Source organism: Scleropages formosus, chromosome 9 (assembly GCF_900964775.1).
Source record: "Scleropages formosus chromosome 9, fSclFor1.1, whole genome shotgun sequence".
NCBI lineage: Eukaryota > Metazoa > Chordata > Actinopteri > Osteoglossiformes > Osteoglossidae > Scleropages > Scleropages formosus.
In genome coordinates this window covers 5,230,305-5,247,926 of record NC_041814.1, presented here as the reverse complement: position 1 = coordinate 5,247,926, position 17,622 = coordinate 5,230,305, and the positions used below count along the sequence as shown (strand labels likewise).

General features: G+C 39.5%; 1 protein-coding gene across 1 annotated transcript; it reads right to left on the bottom strand.

Moving 5' to 3' along the window:
• Positions 1–8,237: 8,237 nt before the first annotated feature.
• Positions 8,238–17,203, bottom strand: LOC108930504 (excitatory amino acid transporter 1). Its single transcript, XM_074559706.1, is given in 10 exon segments — positions 8,238–9,463; positions 9,926–10,060; positions 10,321–10,515; positions 11,391–11,624; positions 11,878–11,986; positions 11,989–12,193; positions 12,915–12,957; positions 13,070–13,277; positions 16,630–16,767; positions 16,945–17,203. Coding segments are annotated over 10 exon segments (1,683 nt in total). The 5' UTR covers positions 17,162–17,203; the 3' UTR covers positions 8,238–9,264.
• Positions 17,204–17,622: the final 419 nt, after the last annotated feature.

Genomic DNA, 17,622 nt, shown 5'->3' with positions numbered 1-17,622 from the left:
TTCATTATGATGCTTGTTATTGCCACACAATCTTAAAAGCTTCACCATGCTGAGTTAACAGTTGTTTGATCCTTTCTCCATTAGTTTTTGTCCCATGCTGATCACGTTTGGCTGGTTTGGTCCATTTTGTTTGAAATGTAGGTGCTCAGCACCTCTGTGATAAGACCCCTGATACGTTTTAACACCTTTAAATGAAAATTTAAACATTCCAATGACCTAATTACACTGGTAGAAGAGGTAGAAAATCTGAGGGTTCAAAGTATATTCCATATTCCTGTGGCATGTGTACCTTTGAGCACGATATGTACCCTCAGTTGCACTGGTAAAATGCCATTCTGTATAAATGGGTTAAATTTTTCTTCATGAAAATGTAAAGAAAATAAAATGTTAATGACGCCAACATAACCGTAAAACTGGAGGAAAAGATATTGGTCAAGAATCTGAGGGAATTCTTACTTGGTATGGTGATTTTTGAAAAACTGCTTTTAAATCCTAATAATGACATTTGAGAAACACAGCCACATTCTACTTTACAACTGAAGGAAAATATAAAGTTTGCAAATGAGAGTTCCTTGCAGTCATCAGCAACTCCACACACACACACACACATTTTCAGAACCACTTGTCCCATACAGGGTCGCAGGGAACCGGAGCCTACCCGGCAACACAGGGCGTAAGGCCGGAGGGGGAGGGGACACACCCAGGACGGGACGCCAGGCCGTCGCAAGGCACCCCAAGCGGGACTCGAACCCCAGACCCACCGGAGAGCAGGACTGTGGTCCAACCCACTGCGCCACCGCACCCCCTCAGCAGCTCCACTGCCAGCAAATTTAATTATTAATGTTGGTGTGTTAAACAACCTTATTTTCCACTCCTTTCCTGGTACTCCATGATTTATTTCCATCTATTGCTCTTTATTTCTTTATAGAAGGCTGATACTGTATGTTTCAGGTGCATTGGACTAAACACAAATCACCCACTAAAGTCAATATTGTTGTTTAAATTGTCATATCATAATTTCAGAAAAATACTTTATAAAATGTTTCAATTGCTTATTAACCCAGACAAAAAAAAAACTAACTACAAGTTTGTTGCTAAGTACAACGGAGGATTTCAGCTTGTGCTGTTTTTACTTATAATCGCCTTTAAACTCAGTTTGTTGTCATATTTGACCCTATTCTAAATGAAAAATTATTTTTCAAAACATTCACTGATTTGTTGCCTTCAGTTGCATCAGTCTGTTCCAAACAATGCTACTGATGCATCTCTAACATGAGTGCACTTTAGGTTCGATAAGGACTGGGGTGAGGGTATGTTCACTGAGACAATACAAAAAATAATTCTATTAATACTAAGGTCAATTTCTACTTGCTTCAAATAGTGTAGGAGGTATATCCCTATCTCCCCATTTCCAACATCCTTGCACTCATGCCAAGTATAACTTGGAACTCTTAAAACAAAAACATATTTATACCCCTTTATCTAATTCTATACTAATATGCTTTCCGAAACACACAAATGTTTTCACCTTAGTGCCAAATCAAAGTGTTTGAAATGCTAAATACCACCTTCACAGCACCACTCACCCCACCTCCTTAGCAAACTGAGAAATAGTGACAGCAGGAGCCCACCGTCACTTTACAGCCCTGTTTTTATTTTGCTAATATTCCGGGAGGAAATTGACCTGATTAGGTGTGTGGGACATTGCTCTACAGGAAGTTGACATGTACTCAAGTGGGATCAACATCTTCAGCTTCCCACAATGTTTCTTCAAACAGTACCTCTGCCTTATTTATTAATAGGCTGTTTAACAAACAAATTTTAACAGGAAATAACAAGATGTTAATACCCAATTTTAAAAATGATAAATATATTAACTGTATTAAAATCCCAATCCAAATACTGTAAATGGGTAATTATAAAAAAAAACTATGAACACACAAACATCTCTTTTGCCATTTAATAATTTCTGCCAAGTGGAGAAAAAGATTGATTCTGGAAAATGAACCAGCAACCTGTTCTGTCCGTCAGAAGTAAAAGAGTATCTGTTATTCTCAAAAAGTACGTATTCATTCCTTCCTCCAAAGTGCAGATGGAATGAGAGGGAACACTTGTCTGTCAGACCTGCACTGAAGCAACAACGTTCCTAATGACAGACTTGTGTTGTGACTGATGTTTGAGTATTTAAATCTCAGTATAGACGAGGAGTCACTAAACTCTTACTCTCGTTGTTTCTAACTTAAATAAACCACAGTCCCAACACTGCTAATGAGAGCACATACAGATGCACTTGTAGTTAAGTGATCATCTCTCTGGCCCATGGCCCCCCTGGATGTTCTTTGGCCATTACCCCATGCCACATTTCTGTAAGGTTGAGAGTGTCAAGTATGTTTGTTTTTAATGTCAATAACCCTGTTATTCGTGAGTTGGGGTGACAAGAAAGGCAAACAGAGTGCATTGTTTGTTTCTAGAGCAACTTTTCCACAGGAACAGTTACATTTTGTGAAACAGTCAAGGAAAGAAAGAAAGAAAGAAAGAAAGAAACAAAAATGTGGTAAATCTTCCCACAAAGTTATGAGCAGCCAGCTTTCTACCCAAGATCACAGTCCAGTGGGAAGACAGTGGAGTTTAAGATCTTTGTAATGGCAAACAAAAACTCCAGATCGTTTATTTACTTTGGTCTTTTGGCAAATAATACCTGTCTTTTGTTACTTATTAGAATGAGAGAGACAGCACTTCTGACACTAACTGGTAGACTATTCCACAGTTTAGGTGCTTATAACTAAAGGCGCGACCTCCTACTGAGGTCTTGTTGATCACAGGTACTTTAAGGTAACCCGCATCCAATGAACAAAGATATCATCCTGGTATATAAAAATCAATAATCTCACAAAGGTAAGGTGGAGCAATGCTGTTTACTGCCTTATAAGTAAGAAGTAGGTTTTTGTAGTCAACTCTAAATGTAACCAGGAGCCAATGCTGAGAAATTTCAGCAATGGATCGTGCCCTGCAGACGGAACAGAGATATTATTTGAGCCTCCGTTCAGCCTACAGAGTGGGGTTCAGATGTATATTCTACAAGTTCTTGACTCAACAAAGACATATGCACAAATCTTTGTGGACTTCAGTTCGGCCTTTAATACAATCATTCCAGACATCCTTCGCTACAAATTCAGTCAGCTCTCTGTGCCAACATCCATCTGCAACTGGATCACAAGCTTCCTCACCAACAAAGAGCAGCAGGTGAAGCTGGGGATATTCACATCTAGTACTCACACACTCAGCACCGGTGCCCCCCAGGGATGTGTGCTCTCCCCTCTGCTCTTTTCAATATACACAAATGACCTCATCTCTGCGGACTCATCAGTTAAGATCCTGAAATTCGCTGATGACACTACAGTCATAGGTCTCATCAAGGACTGTGATGAGTCTGCATAGACGGGAGGTGGACCTGCTTTCTTTGTGGTGCAGACACAACAACCTGGAACTCAATACCAGTAAGACAGTGGAGATGACAGCTGACTTTAAGAAAGTACCTTCTCTGCTGCCACCACTCATTATCCAAGATTGTACTGTGTCCAGCACTGATTCCTTCAAGTTCCTTGGCACTACCATTTGCAAAGACTTGAAGTGGAAGAAGAACATCACTACCATAACAAAGAAAGCCCAGCAGAGGATGTACTTTCTCCGCCATCTAAGGAAGCACAACCTTTCGAAGGAACTGCTGTGCCAATTTTACAGGGCCACCATTGAATCCATACTATGTTCATCAATCACTGTCTGGTTCGGCTCTGCCACCTAATTGGACAAGTGCCGTCTTCACAGACTGGTTAAGTCAGCAGAGCACATCACCGGGACCAACCTGCCTTCCCTCCAGGACCTGTACATGTCCCGTGTCAGGAAACGGGCTGAGAAAATCATAGGGGACCCCTCACACCCCACTCACTGTCTGTTTACCCTACTTCCCTCGGGCAGGCGATACAGACTAATCAAATAAAGAACTACCAGACACCAAAACAGCTTTTACCCGGCAGCCATAAATATTCTAAACACCCTCCTATAACCTCAATCTTCACTGGACTTTTTACTACTATTTTACCATACTTGTTCAGCATTACACCCATGTGCAATATATTCTTACATCTTTTGTGCAATATCATGTGCAGTATGTCTCCTTATATCTTTTGTACAATATCATATCCCTGTGCAATATGTTTCTTTATATCTTCTGAGTAACATCATACCCATGTGCAATATGTTCTCCAAATAACTGACAATCACTGCACTATAATGTCACTTTATGATATAGGTCTACGCATATTTTTTTCTATGCTTGGTCATTTAGTTGTATTATGCCTGCATGGTTTTATGTTCTGTCTGCCTTATACTATGTTCTTGTCTGCTGCATTATCAGTAATCATGTTTCTATTAGTCTATGTCTAGTTCAGTATGTGTTTATATAGTCTGTATGTGTGAATATGCACTGTAGATTTGCTCTAAACCGGAAACAAATTCCTTGTATGCTCAGGTATACTTTTTTTTCCTTTTGGCAACACCGCACTTTTCTTCCCTTTTTCCTTCTAGTCCACAGTGAGGAAATCCAGTACTCCTTCAACTTGTCAAACATGGCGAGAAATGAGAATGTCCTAACGGCAGAACTTCACCTCTTCAAACAGAGACGGCAGGCTTCTTTCCCCTTGAACAGACACCATCTGTGTCAGGTATCATTCACTGTCCATTCGAAAAAATGAAAAAAAAAGGTAAATCAAGGTATTTCTGTCTTGCTCACTGATGCATTTTCTGGGTGCTGAAGGAAAGTAGTAATGTATTTAAATTGGTAACAGAAACTATAATTTTTTGCACCATGTTTGTACTGCAGTTGATGGAATAAATTCTAATTTTACACCAATTTTGCTCACAGGTTAGTGTTCACCAGCTTCTTGATAGCAGAAAAATGAAAATGTCTCAAAGCAAGAAGCTGTTGTCATTTAGATTGCTTCCCATTCACTCCATGGGGTGGGAGATTTTCTCCATTACACATGCAGTAAGTTACTTTGCCATTCTCCAGACTCAGATATGCATTGCTTTGGCATACAACACTGAATTTGGAGTATTGCTAACCATCAAAATTTGGTTTTTTGTTCTTGAAATTTTATGACATTGGTGGAATCAAAGTGGATACATCTTTAAACTGTAAACTTTTTGTCATCATAAGGCAACAGGCTTTGAAATATCCCTTTTTCATTGTAAAGGTTGCATCTTGCATGTCTGACAATGACAACAATCTGGGTGTGACAGTTAGAACCCTTGGAGGAACTCAGATGGACTCCAAGGTGGTGGATTTTGCTTCATGCCAGGACCACCACCAAAGCAAGCAGTTCCTCCATTCACACTCTCAAAGGTACCAGACTGCCCCGACCCACATAATCCGGCATGGATGAGCGGAATAGGCTGGTAGCAGGCAATGTAACATAAAGTTTAACTTGCCATAAGTATTTTGTATCAATTTATATTTTGGAATCTGTTGTGTTTCCATAAATTTAGCAGTATGTAGTACAGTTGTGCAGTTAAGGTAGTTCTTTTGCACAGAAGTATTTGCAAAACAGATACCAATTAGCTGGTAATAGACAGACAAATATGAAAACTGGTGAATTTTATCCATTTTAAAGAGGCACTATTAATGGAGTGTAAAATGTCTAATGTGATCTGCTCAGTTAACAGTTGGGACCAGAAGTGTATTCATAATTGCTTTTGTTCATAACTCTACTGTAACTTTTACTACTAAATCACCATGGATAAAAGGTTAATGATACAATCTTGATTTATTTGCCAGTTTGGCAAAAACCCTAGATATATCTGTAAGAACTAAAAAAATGCCTTGCAGGACTTTTTATTTTAATCTTAACTTCAGGATACCTCATTCAGAATTTCTGAAAATAAAACAAAAATATTGTCTGCACAAACTGCTATTTAGTCCTAATTGCTGAGCGATTCATCCTATAAATGCTATCAGCATTTGCCATCTTGTTGCCATCCAAGTGCATTTCAGCGACACTTAAGCGTGTAAACAGTCACACTCACTGTTACGTGCAGAATGTTTAGAAAATTACTGTGAAGATTAATTAATCTCCAAAAATTCATAACTCAACAGTTTGTAACAGGAGGAGACAGTATGGTGTTTTTTCTTTTGTATCAAAGGCCTTCAGAACCCATCATTTATTTGCCAAATACACTTTTGAGTTGCTCATGTGCCATTTATGTGGCATTATAACTTATGCAAAGAGGTATAAATATTAATATTTGAGTTTGGGGTTTACCCAGCAGAAGCTGTTTGTCTGTAAATGCGTAAATTTTATTGCTGCAAATGTGTTTGTTCAGAGGATTTATATAATAAAGGAAGCGCAAACAGATATGACTTCTGTTTTTTTTTTGTGTAATATGCAGTGTTTTGTGCATACAGAATCAATTATCAAAACAAGCAGTTAGCATTTCTGAGCCATTTATTAATTAGATATGGCTGTTATCTCTACACAATGAACAATAAAACTCCTATTTTACCCAACTTCACAACCAACATCAACAGTAAGTACACTGCCAATTTTAAATGAAGCGTAAATAATGTAATACAGAGCACAACAAAGAAATTCGGCAAATCTGAAAAATATCCATATACTTTCACTATTGACAAAATAAAGGTCCTAAAAAAAAACCATGCTTTTCATTTTCACCACAATATGGAATGTGTAAATGTCACTTATCTAGCATGCCGTCAGAAAGCACTAGTGAAACAAGACAGATTATTTCAATAATTTATAGCCTTCCATTTCGCAGATCTTTGTGAAAAAACTTACAAGTACCTTAACATGATCACTTCAATTAAGGTATTAATTAATTCAGATACAGTACTGTTCAGAAGTCTTAGGCACTTAGGTGTTTCACAAAAAAAATTGTTTTAGACGGTTATTTAATGTCTTCTGCATTAGTGTCAATGGCAAAGAGCATATTTTAGATTTCTAACGATTCCTTTTGCAAAAAGTTACAGTATTACAGTAAGGGTTTTGAATGTCATTAAAGAAAGAAAGTAAAATAGTAATAAACCACTTTCCATTTAGAGAACTCGAGGTCTTTGTATGAAACATTGATTAACTGAAGCAGAAGCAGCTCTAAAGAGGCAATAAAACTGGGCAAGGGACAACCACACTGAAAATGTGAGGTTTTGTTAGATGTGGCAGTTTAACTCCCAGATCTTATGCCATGGCAAGAGTGAGTATAGTAACAAGACACAAGGTGGTCATCCTCGGGACAAGCACTTGTTGACAATGGATGATTACTGAGATCTGTAGGAAATTTATTAATTAAGAGCATTATTTTTGGAAGCATTCTCACAGTTTTTTCCCCAAGTGTCTAAAATTTTTGCACAGTACTCTATGGCAACACAAAACAAAAACAAAATAAATTACACAGCAAATATAAAGCACCTCTAATTTAGTCAATTTTATTACCCCTACCTAAAAAAAAAATCAGTTACAAACTTAAGGCAATACAGTTAGTGAGAATACAGTTGAGATTTAATGTGCAGGTTAAAAACTGGCAGAACAATTGTGTCAGAATCAAAAATTAAGCTTCTCACTGATAATTCATGCAGTTCACATACAAGCTAATCATTGCATATATACATTTTAGTTTGACAATTCAAAGATTTCACTAATGAACCTCTATATCATAGACTCTCATACCTTCCACTGGAACAGTTATTTATAATAAAAAATGCTGACAGAAATATGTATCATGGCATATAATATGATGTTTGGTAAGGCATAAACTACTGTCTATATCACAGGATATTCAAAACTCAGGCACAAACTACTGCAGTGTGCAGAGGTCAAGATTCAGTTTGAAAACTATTGTAAATAGAATCCAGCATTTTATTGAAATTCTCCAAAGTCACTTGAGAGTTAACTATACCGATTTAAGTTCAATTAAATTCAAATGTACTTTTCCATCCTTGTTCCAAAATGCTTCTCAAAATATTGATCATTTAGTTACAATCAGCAACACTGAAATACATCTAAATGGTTTACAAAGGCATAATATAAATTACAATACAAAATTTATCCAAAAAAATCTAAAAGTCACAGCTACTACACTATTGGCTGGCAAACAACTTAACTGAAAATATTTACTTTTGGCTATGAAATAAACTCAAAAATCACTCTATTCCATTTATTGGTCCAGTTTTTTCCTGGGAAGTTTACAACAAACACATTACCATCAGAGCACATTTTCTACCAACTGAGTTACATCTTGAAAACACACTTCAGGATGTTTCAGCTTTGTGCCTCTGAAAGTGAATGTTGTTCTTAAGTCACCAGTACATATGTTGTATAGATTTAAACCTTTAGCTGTGACAGTCAGGAAACTTGTAAATTCAACTCCAACACTGATAATGGCCTTTCCTTGGAGTGGACTCTTTGAGCATTTGCTCCTGTGCCATGGGATAATAGCAATAACTATTATAATGAAAAGTGTGAATGATTTGTTGTCCAGAAACTACCCAGTACTTAGACAATTAGCAGTTCCCTCCCCAAAAAATGTAGCGAACATGTCAGAGGTAGATCATGACTGTAAAACAACTAAGCCCACTTAATAGGTGCATCTCTCAAAATCCTGCTTCCAAATTAAATTGGCTCTACACTGAATACTTCTTTACTGTTCCTGTGAGGTGAAACTGAAGTACTAACTTGCAGAAATACCAGGCAGTTTCAAACCCTAAGGGCAGAACTTACCTTGAACCAGTCCAGTATGCTATATAAATGTAAAGTAACTTGTCCTCGAAGAGATGTCTGCTATGAAAAGAACTAAATACCCAAACAAGTAAAACAAACATTGAACTGAAAAAAGCATGTAGTTCCACTAAAAGTTAACTGGAGATGGGCAAAGAAGAGACTCAATAGCAGTAAGTGAATATGCTTTCATCCTGATGTGAAACCCAAACTTGCTAACTGCTGGTCATGAAAAAATCTCTAATTAAGTTCTTCCTTACAGTCTTGGTTTTGTTTACACAGTGTAATATATACTTATGCATCAGGAAAAATGTTAATATTCTACTAATCTATATGCCACTTTGGTTTCGGTGCACTGCCCTACTACTCTGGGAGGCCCTGCTTTGCCCAACATCTCGTAGAAACAACACCTATGCGTTGATCCAGTGCATGGTAAATCAGACCTCAAGCCCGCTGCATGTTAGTGTGGACAAAACTCTCCTCACATGGTGGTCTCACTGTTGTGGTGCTTAAGTGTGTCGTTCTCCTGGCAGATGAGCTGGTAGGGCTTCTCATTCTCTTCAGTGATGGAGTTGCCCACCTCCACATCCTTGCTTTGCAGCTCCTTGCGGGAAAGGTGCTCCACAATCCCTGCACCCAAAGAGTCTCCAAGCACATTTGTTGTGGTCCTCAGACGATCACTGAAAAACATGCAGATATATCACTGTTCTCATGATAGACACCTCACCTGAAACTAAACGCAGTGCCCTCACCACATATAGAAAATGTTGATTATACTACATGAAAGCATGGTTCTCCACAATTGAATATGTTGCTTTCTTGTTTTTATGTTAAATAAAAATAGGAAAATTTTATCAACGATAAACAGTGATCCAGCTGGTGAAAAGGGCATGGTAAAATGGACACTGGGCAGGCGTTCCACAAAAATTGTCAAGGATGGAAACTGCAGCACTAAAAAAAGATCATTAGATGAAAGAAAATCATGTGGTTTCATCTGATTTGTATCAATAACATATTTCAACATTTAACTGAAAATGGCAGTAGGGATGAGAAAACCTTGCTTCTCACATTAAGAGCCTTAACCTTTTACTGTAAATTCAGGGCTCTAGCCTTGTGTTCAGGTGACATTTAGGCAAACTCACAGGAACCAATCCACAGCAATGATCAGTGTTATGTCCTCAGTGGGCAATCCAACCGATGTCAATACAATCACCATGGTTACCAGACCCGCCTGAGGGATGCCTGCTGCCCCGATGCTGGCAGCTGTTGCTGTGATACTAAAGAGGAAGGAAAGCTATCAGGTTAGGAAACCATAATATAGTAGACGTATTTAAGATCTCATTTAATATCTGAACTCCAGAAGCAAAACACAAAATATTAATACCTGAACTAAAATACTTAAAAAGCAGTTTCAAAAGCTTATTGTTCCTGCTTGCATCAATGAATTTTTAAAACATTTGTATTTTTACTTTGTAGTGAGTTTATAGTCACTGTCTAAAAGGCCCCTATTTGGGACTTCAGTGACCTTCACGGTTACCTGATGGTGAGAATTTGCCCAAAGTTGAGGTCCATGTCGTTAACCTGGGCAATGAATATGGCAGCCACAGCCTCATATAGAGCAGTGCCATCCATGTTGATTGTGGCGCCGACAGGTAACACAAAACGTGTCACTCGTTTGTCCACACCATTGTTCTCTTCCAGGCAGCGAAAGGTGACAGGAAGTGTGGCAGAGCTGGAAAAAACATTAATTAACATTATATTACTATCACACAATATTATCATCATTATTTCTTCACTATTTATGTTTGTAGAGGAGAGAATGCAACTTCTAGTTGCCCAACCAGCCAGTAGAAGGCATTAAAACAGATCATTTTTAGCAGACATCTGAAGTTTGCATGTTTTTGTAATGCCAGTAACAATAGGCATTACCTATTCTGTTACTATGGAAATGAAAGTGGAGATATTACAGTTTGACAGTGGCAGGAAGATGATCACTTTCAACCTCTTTAATATTGCCTTTGCTTAATGTCTCTACTCCCATGTTTTGTACAAATCAATCTGAAATTGATTTTAATTTGATTGTTTAATCAGGGGGTGCGGTGGCGCAGTGGGTTGGACCGCAGTCCTGCTCTCTGGTGGGTCTGGGGTTCAAGTCCCGCTTGGGGTGCCTTGCGGCGGACTGGCGTCCCGTCCTGGGTGTGTCCCCTTCCCTCTCCGGCCTTACGCCCTGTGTTGCCGGGTAGGCTCCGGTTCCCCGTGACCCCGTAAGGGACAAGCGGTTCTGAAAATGTGTGTGTGTGTGTGTGTGTGTTTAATCAGCTTAAAAAAAAAAACATTTTACAGAATGTTTATGTATGGCTGCAATTTCTGAGATTTTTACAGAACCTAACCACCTGTACACTGAGAGACATCTGTATTATGAAGCTTTCATTGATTGCAGATTATACGCAAGTGATTGACTGGTAACTCAAAAACAAGTTACAAACATCCCTGTGGTCCAATTATTTTTTAAGATGAGAAATTGGTGTATTTGTCTTTTTCAAAGAGGTAACAGTATGTAGGACAACGGAGATTTGTGAAAGGGTGCTGTATTCTCATTCCACCCACCTGGAGGAAGTCCCTAAGGCAGTGATGAGTGCCTGCAGCAGCCCACCAATAAACATGTATGGGTTCCTTCGTGTGAATAGGAAGTAAAGTAGCGGCAGGACAATGAGTCCATGGATGAGCAGGCCAACGATGACCGAGATGGTATACATTCCCAGCTGGCCCCCCACCTCAGCCAGGTCCTTCATTTCCACGATCTTCCCGGCAATCAGGAAGAGGATTCCCACGGGGGCGTACCTGAACCACAGGCGAAACTAGAGTTACAAGTCAGGAGTCATCAGTATAAGGCAATGTGCATTTCACTGCAGCCACTGCAGAGGACACTGTGCACTCCACATTCGTACAGTGTATACAGTCTTGGTAGCAGGACATCGTACTCTTCAATCCTCATCCATCTTTAGCACAGACAGCATGTCAGAAATAGCTTTGAAGTTAATGAACAAGGACCCTCCATTGGAATAATTGATTTAAATTCTTAAGATCCACTCACCAGATGATGACGGCCACCAGGCGCATGATTGCTTTGTTGAGACAGTCGAAGAATTCGGACAGTGCCTGACCCTTCTGCTTCATGTTGCCGATAACAAGACCGAAGCAATGGAGAAGACGACCAGACCCAAGGCATTGACCCCACTAGAGGAACCAGCCGTCGGCACAATCTCCTCTACGGTCTCCAGAATGTTCTGCAGTAATAGCCTGGTGACGTTAGCTGGGATCGCAGACTCAGAGGAATTGGAGAACTTGGTGGTGTTCACTGCAACCATTATGTTCCTCTGGTACACTCGTTTGGAGTACAATGTTTTGTACTGAATCCATGGAGTCATGTTAAAGAACATTACACATCATAATTATCGTTTGTCTTTTTTAACATTTTCACCTTTTTTTAGTCTCAACTGATTTGTGGCCAGTTATCCAGATGTTTAGTCTCCCCCTTGAAGCTTGGCATCCACACTAAAACTGGTAGGAGTGAATATAAACACAATCCTCATCCAATGTGCAAAGAGTGTGAACTGTTTGCAGGATCTCAACCCATAATGCTGCTGAGCTGACCATAGGTGCCAAATCCAGTAACTAGCTGGAGAGAACCACAGCAACGCATCACCCACACAAGGGAATCTATGCCCAGTTATGTTTCTTATTTGTGATTTCTTGGGCTTCTGTACTACAGAGTTTTTAATACTGGGATTACACACACACATTTCTTGAACCGCTTGTCCCATATGGGGTCGCAGGGAACCAGAGCCTAACCCGGCATCTCAGGGCATAAGGCTGGAGGGGGAGAAGACACACCCAGGACGAGACGCCAGTCCGTCGCAAGGCACCCCAAGTGGGACTCAAACCCCAGACCCACTAGAGAGCAGGACCCAGTCCAACCCACTGTGCCACCGCACCCCCTTTACTAGGATTACATTGTTTAATATTGGGATAAACACATATCAGAGCATTAAAAATTGTAATCCCATTATTAAAAACGATTGTAAATTATACTGTGTGTATATAAATTGAGATGACTGGTCATGACCTTACCTGTTTAAAACATGCTTCCACTAAATTAGGCGGAAACATGTTTCTGGAAGGCAAGGGAAACAATACACAATGAACAAGAAGGTTTTAATGAAGAAAGTGAAGATAGAGGGTTACTCTTTTGAATTGAGGCTCAATTCTACAAATGGAGCTCTTACCTGATGAGATCCAGAAAGGCATCTGCAGCCTGCACTAGTTCAACATTGCCACTGGAGGACAGGGGACTGTCCCTATTACCTCGTCCTGGCTTAATGATGACCACTATGAGGATGCCAATGAACACAGCAATGAAGGTAGTGACTATGTAATAAACAACAGCTCGCACTCCCATCTTCCCAGATGCTTTACTGTCTAGGGAGGACATGCCTGTAAGACATCAAAACTTCATTAAGTACTTTAGGAGCAAATTTGCAAAATAGGGGAAAAAAAAAAAAACAGTACTTCATAATATCATAATAGTTTAACAGCAGCTAGGACAGACTGCTGGATGGCCAGGTAGACAGGTTGTGCTACAAACGTTCAAATTCCGGACTTTCAAGATACAAACATTTTCTTATTTGTTTGTTGGCTTGTTTATAATTGCATTTTTTTCCCCACAATTCCATTTTCTAAAATCACTCTGATGTAGAGCAAAGTGACCTAGTTTCCACATCCAGTAAGTAGATGGCAGTAAACAAACATGAGTGACTGACTGATTCATCTTTCTTCCATAGCGCTTACATTTTACATTAACATTTGTTCATTTAGCCACATACATCTTGGAGAACAATACAAAAAGTGCATTATATCAACAGAAGGAGACATTTGGATGCAGACCCCTGATTCTAGAGTACAGTCAACTTGTCATATTCCACCATACAAACCAGTGTACATCACAAGCACAGGTGCATATAGTTCACAGTTAGTGTCTGATGTTCCTGAATCTTGTCATCTATAACAAGATGGCAAACACTGTACACATTTATGGGATGACTCGGTCAACAGCTGGCATTGAACAGAAGATTGTGAAAACAAGGTACAGGTATACCCCAGTATATGGGCTCCCGGTTTACACATTTTCGGTATAAAGGCCCTAGAAGAGTTGCACCTAAGCGACTGCTCCCAGTATTACAGACTTTTCTCCAGTGTTTCAGGTGCACTTTTCCACGATGACAGAGACATCAGGTGCAGACTTTTCAATGTATAGCCTCTTTATAATTTAGCATTGTTCAAGTTATTACAGTTTTGAGAAATGTTTTTCTTTTATTTTTTAAGGTTTTTTCTTGAAGTACTTCTACATTATTTCTACAATGCTGCAGCACGAGTTGTATTTGACTTGCTAAAGCGCTCCCATGTATCTCCTCTACTCATTTCTCTGCACTGGCTTCCTATAGCTGCCCGGATCAAATTTAAGACCCTGTTAATTGCCTACAAAAGCATCAATAGAACTGCTCCCATCTACTTACAAGACTTGACCAACGACTACACCCCAACCAGACCCCTTTGCTTGTCTACTTCTGCTCACTTGGTGGTCCCGCGCACGAAAAGTAAAGCACGGAGATTCTTGGTTCTGGCTCCATTGTGGTGGAATGACCTCCTCTTCTCACTGAGAACTACTGAAACTCTGTCTACATTCAAAAAGGGCCTGAAAACTCATCTTTTCCGGACTCACTTCACCCAAGATCTCTCCAGCTCATGTATAGTGTAAAAGTTCATGCAACGTAACTTCATGATCATCTCCAGATAAGCCTTTACACAGCCGCTACTCTGGCATTGTATGTGAATGTTTATGTACCTCATTATAAAAAAAAAAAAGTTTTGTAGGAGGTTATCAGGATTCCTCTATCCTGCGTTTTCTGCACCTACTCGAGCGATGAAAATTGGTGCATCAAGTAGAAAGTAACAAACTAGGTTTACTTCAGAATCACATGTCTGCAGCCATGTCTCTTTCTCCTGATGTAATGCACACACACACACACATTTTCAGAGCCGCTTGTCCCATATGGGGTCACGGGGAACCGGAGCCTAACCCGGCAACACAGGGCGTAAGGCCGGAGGGGGAGGGGACACACCCAGGATGGGACGCCAGTCCATCACAAGGTACCCCAAGCAGGACTCGAACCCCAGACCCACCGGACAGCAGGACTGTGGTCCAACCCACTGCGCCACCGCACCCCCTCTGATGTAATGCACAAATTGTATTTTCTCTGAGATGTACGTCGCTTTGGAGAAAAGCGTCTGCTAAATGAATAAATGTAAATGTACATTTATGAGGGGCCTCAAACTCACCTATTTCTGACTCACTTCTCCCTTAATCTCATAAGTCCTCCATAAATGTGTACATATTTGTTATGTTTTATCATTTTTAATAACACTTTGTTTAATAATGGAAAAGCCTATATGCAGCTACTTGTGTAATGTATACTGGTTTATACTGTAGTATGAGACAAACTGATTGTACACAAAAGTTATGTGCCTGCATCCAAATCTCTCCTTCTACTGCTGTCATGCACTTTTTGTATTGTTTTGTAAAATCTATCTCACTTTGTGGTGGGGGGCGTGGTGGCGCAGTGGGTTGGACCACAGTCCTGCTTTCTGGTGGGTCTGGGGTTTGAGTCCCGCTTGGGGTGCCCTGCGACGGACTGGCGTCCTGTCCTGGGTGTGTCCCCTCCCCCTCTGGCCTTACGCCCTGTCTTGCCGGGTAGGCTCCGGTTCCCCCGTATGGGACGAGCGGTTCTGAAAATGTGTGCGTATCTTGCTTTGGAGAAAAGCATTTTCCCAGTGAATAAATGTAAAAGCAAATGTACTATGTGTGTTTACTGTACAGTAGTTTAGTGAAAAATAAAATTTTATTTCTGTATTAATTTATTCTTTGTTAATTTCCTTCTGGATGATGTTTAATATCTCACCAGCCTCATGTTTTCATTACTATTGCTTGAGATTGTTTTAACTGTTTAAAAGGTGTTTGTGGAAATATGTGGGCATGTCTGTAAAGTCCAGGAACTCATCATTTAATAATGAGAAAGGACCTCCTTGATTACAAACTCTTGGTATACGGACTGTTTTCAGGATCAAATTACGCCCGTATAACGGAGGATACCTGTATTTTTATTTTCAGTCATTTTAAACAAGTTTTAATTTTAATGTAGCTCAAAGATTAAAAAAAAATGTTAAAATGAAAAGTCTTACTCTTCTTATTTATTATATGTATAAGAAAGATTTTTAAACAAGCTAAACCATTAATAAATCAAGGGATGTCTGTACTAAGCTTTATTGACATCTGTACTGGGCCTTTCATTGATAGTGTAGAAAATACAGGAATTTCTGACAAATATTATGCATGCGTATGTAACTAATTGTTCAGCAATACAGAGTGAACAGAAGGTTGTGGAGATGTCTTTTTGATTGGGTAACAGCTAAATAAAAACTGGAAAGGCAATATATTACAAATCCAAAATGTTCACAGTCCAAAAAGGTGTCCAGAATTCATATGATTTATCATTTTACATTTTTTTTATGTAATTGTCATTTTTAATTTAACTAAAATTCTTCTGCGAGATGACATTTTTTAAAACAATAAAAGTGTTACACTACAATGAACTGGGCATCTTCTGCCAGATGCACACGTGTACCTTGCCTCGCATACCATGCTTTCAGGATGGGCTTGCGGCCACTGTCCCCCTGAACTGAATGTTACTACTGTTGAAAATGAGATGGAGGGAACTGACCCTTTCCTTACCAGTAACCAGGCTGGATACAATGAGCGGCAGCACCAGCATCTGCAGCATCCTCATCAGAAGCTCGCCAGGAAAAGAGAAATACTTTATCTCCCTAAGGGACATTTCACGAGGTCGAAGGGCAAAACCCAGAATGACACCTACACCAACACACAAAAGGAAAAACAAAAACTATGCTCAAGGACTGCTGAGCTTCATGCAATTCTATACATGAGAAAATTATAACAGTTGTATTAGCTTTTTGAGGAACCTTTTCAATTCAACTCATCAGCATTGTGTATCTCTGTTCAGTCCCTCAGGGAAACTTCAGGACTTGCCTAGAGCGACTGCTGCCACGGTGAAGAACACAAAAGTGTTCTGACGTAGGAACTTTCTGATGCTATCACGCATAATAGAGCTCATCTTTTTCTCCGTGCTGGATGTCCGCTTCTGCATAGCCAAACACAATTGCTGAAGGCTTTTCTTGGGGAGCCGGGGCTTTTCAGAATTCTTGTTCAGGAAAAGGCTCTTGGTGTTAGATGTGTTTTCATTCATAATCTGGTCCAGAACATAGTCCAGCAGGAGGGACTCATGGGAAACTGTAGGAGAGAAGAGTGGGACCAGATAAAGAAATCTTTGTATTTAATTGGAACATTCAAAGCTTGTAATTATTATAAGTATTTAAGAGGAAAACCACAAAGCATTGTTATGGTGCCACACCTGAAGGTAAGAGTTAATTCTTTATGACTAAATAAGGATATTTGCTAAGCAAGGCTTTAGGCAAACAAATGCTGAATATTCAAAAATTAAGATAGAACTATTTAGTGAATCCTAACCAAATTAACTGTTAAAAAAAAAAAAAATAATAGTATTAAATATTGAATAAAGATTAGGAGTGAAACAATACAAAATGACAGGACCTTTAAATTCAACGTTAGTTGCAAGCAGACTAGAAGGAGGAAAATAAGGGCATTTGAAGTACAAGTTATGGGCAAACATAATGCAAATTCTAAGCA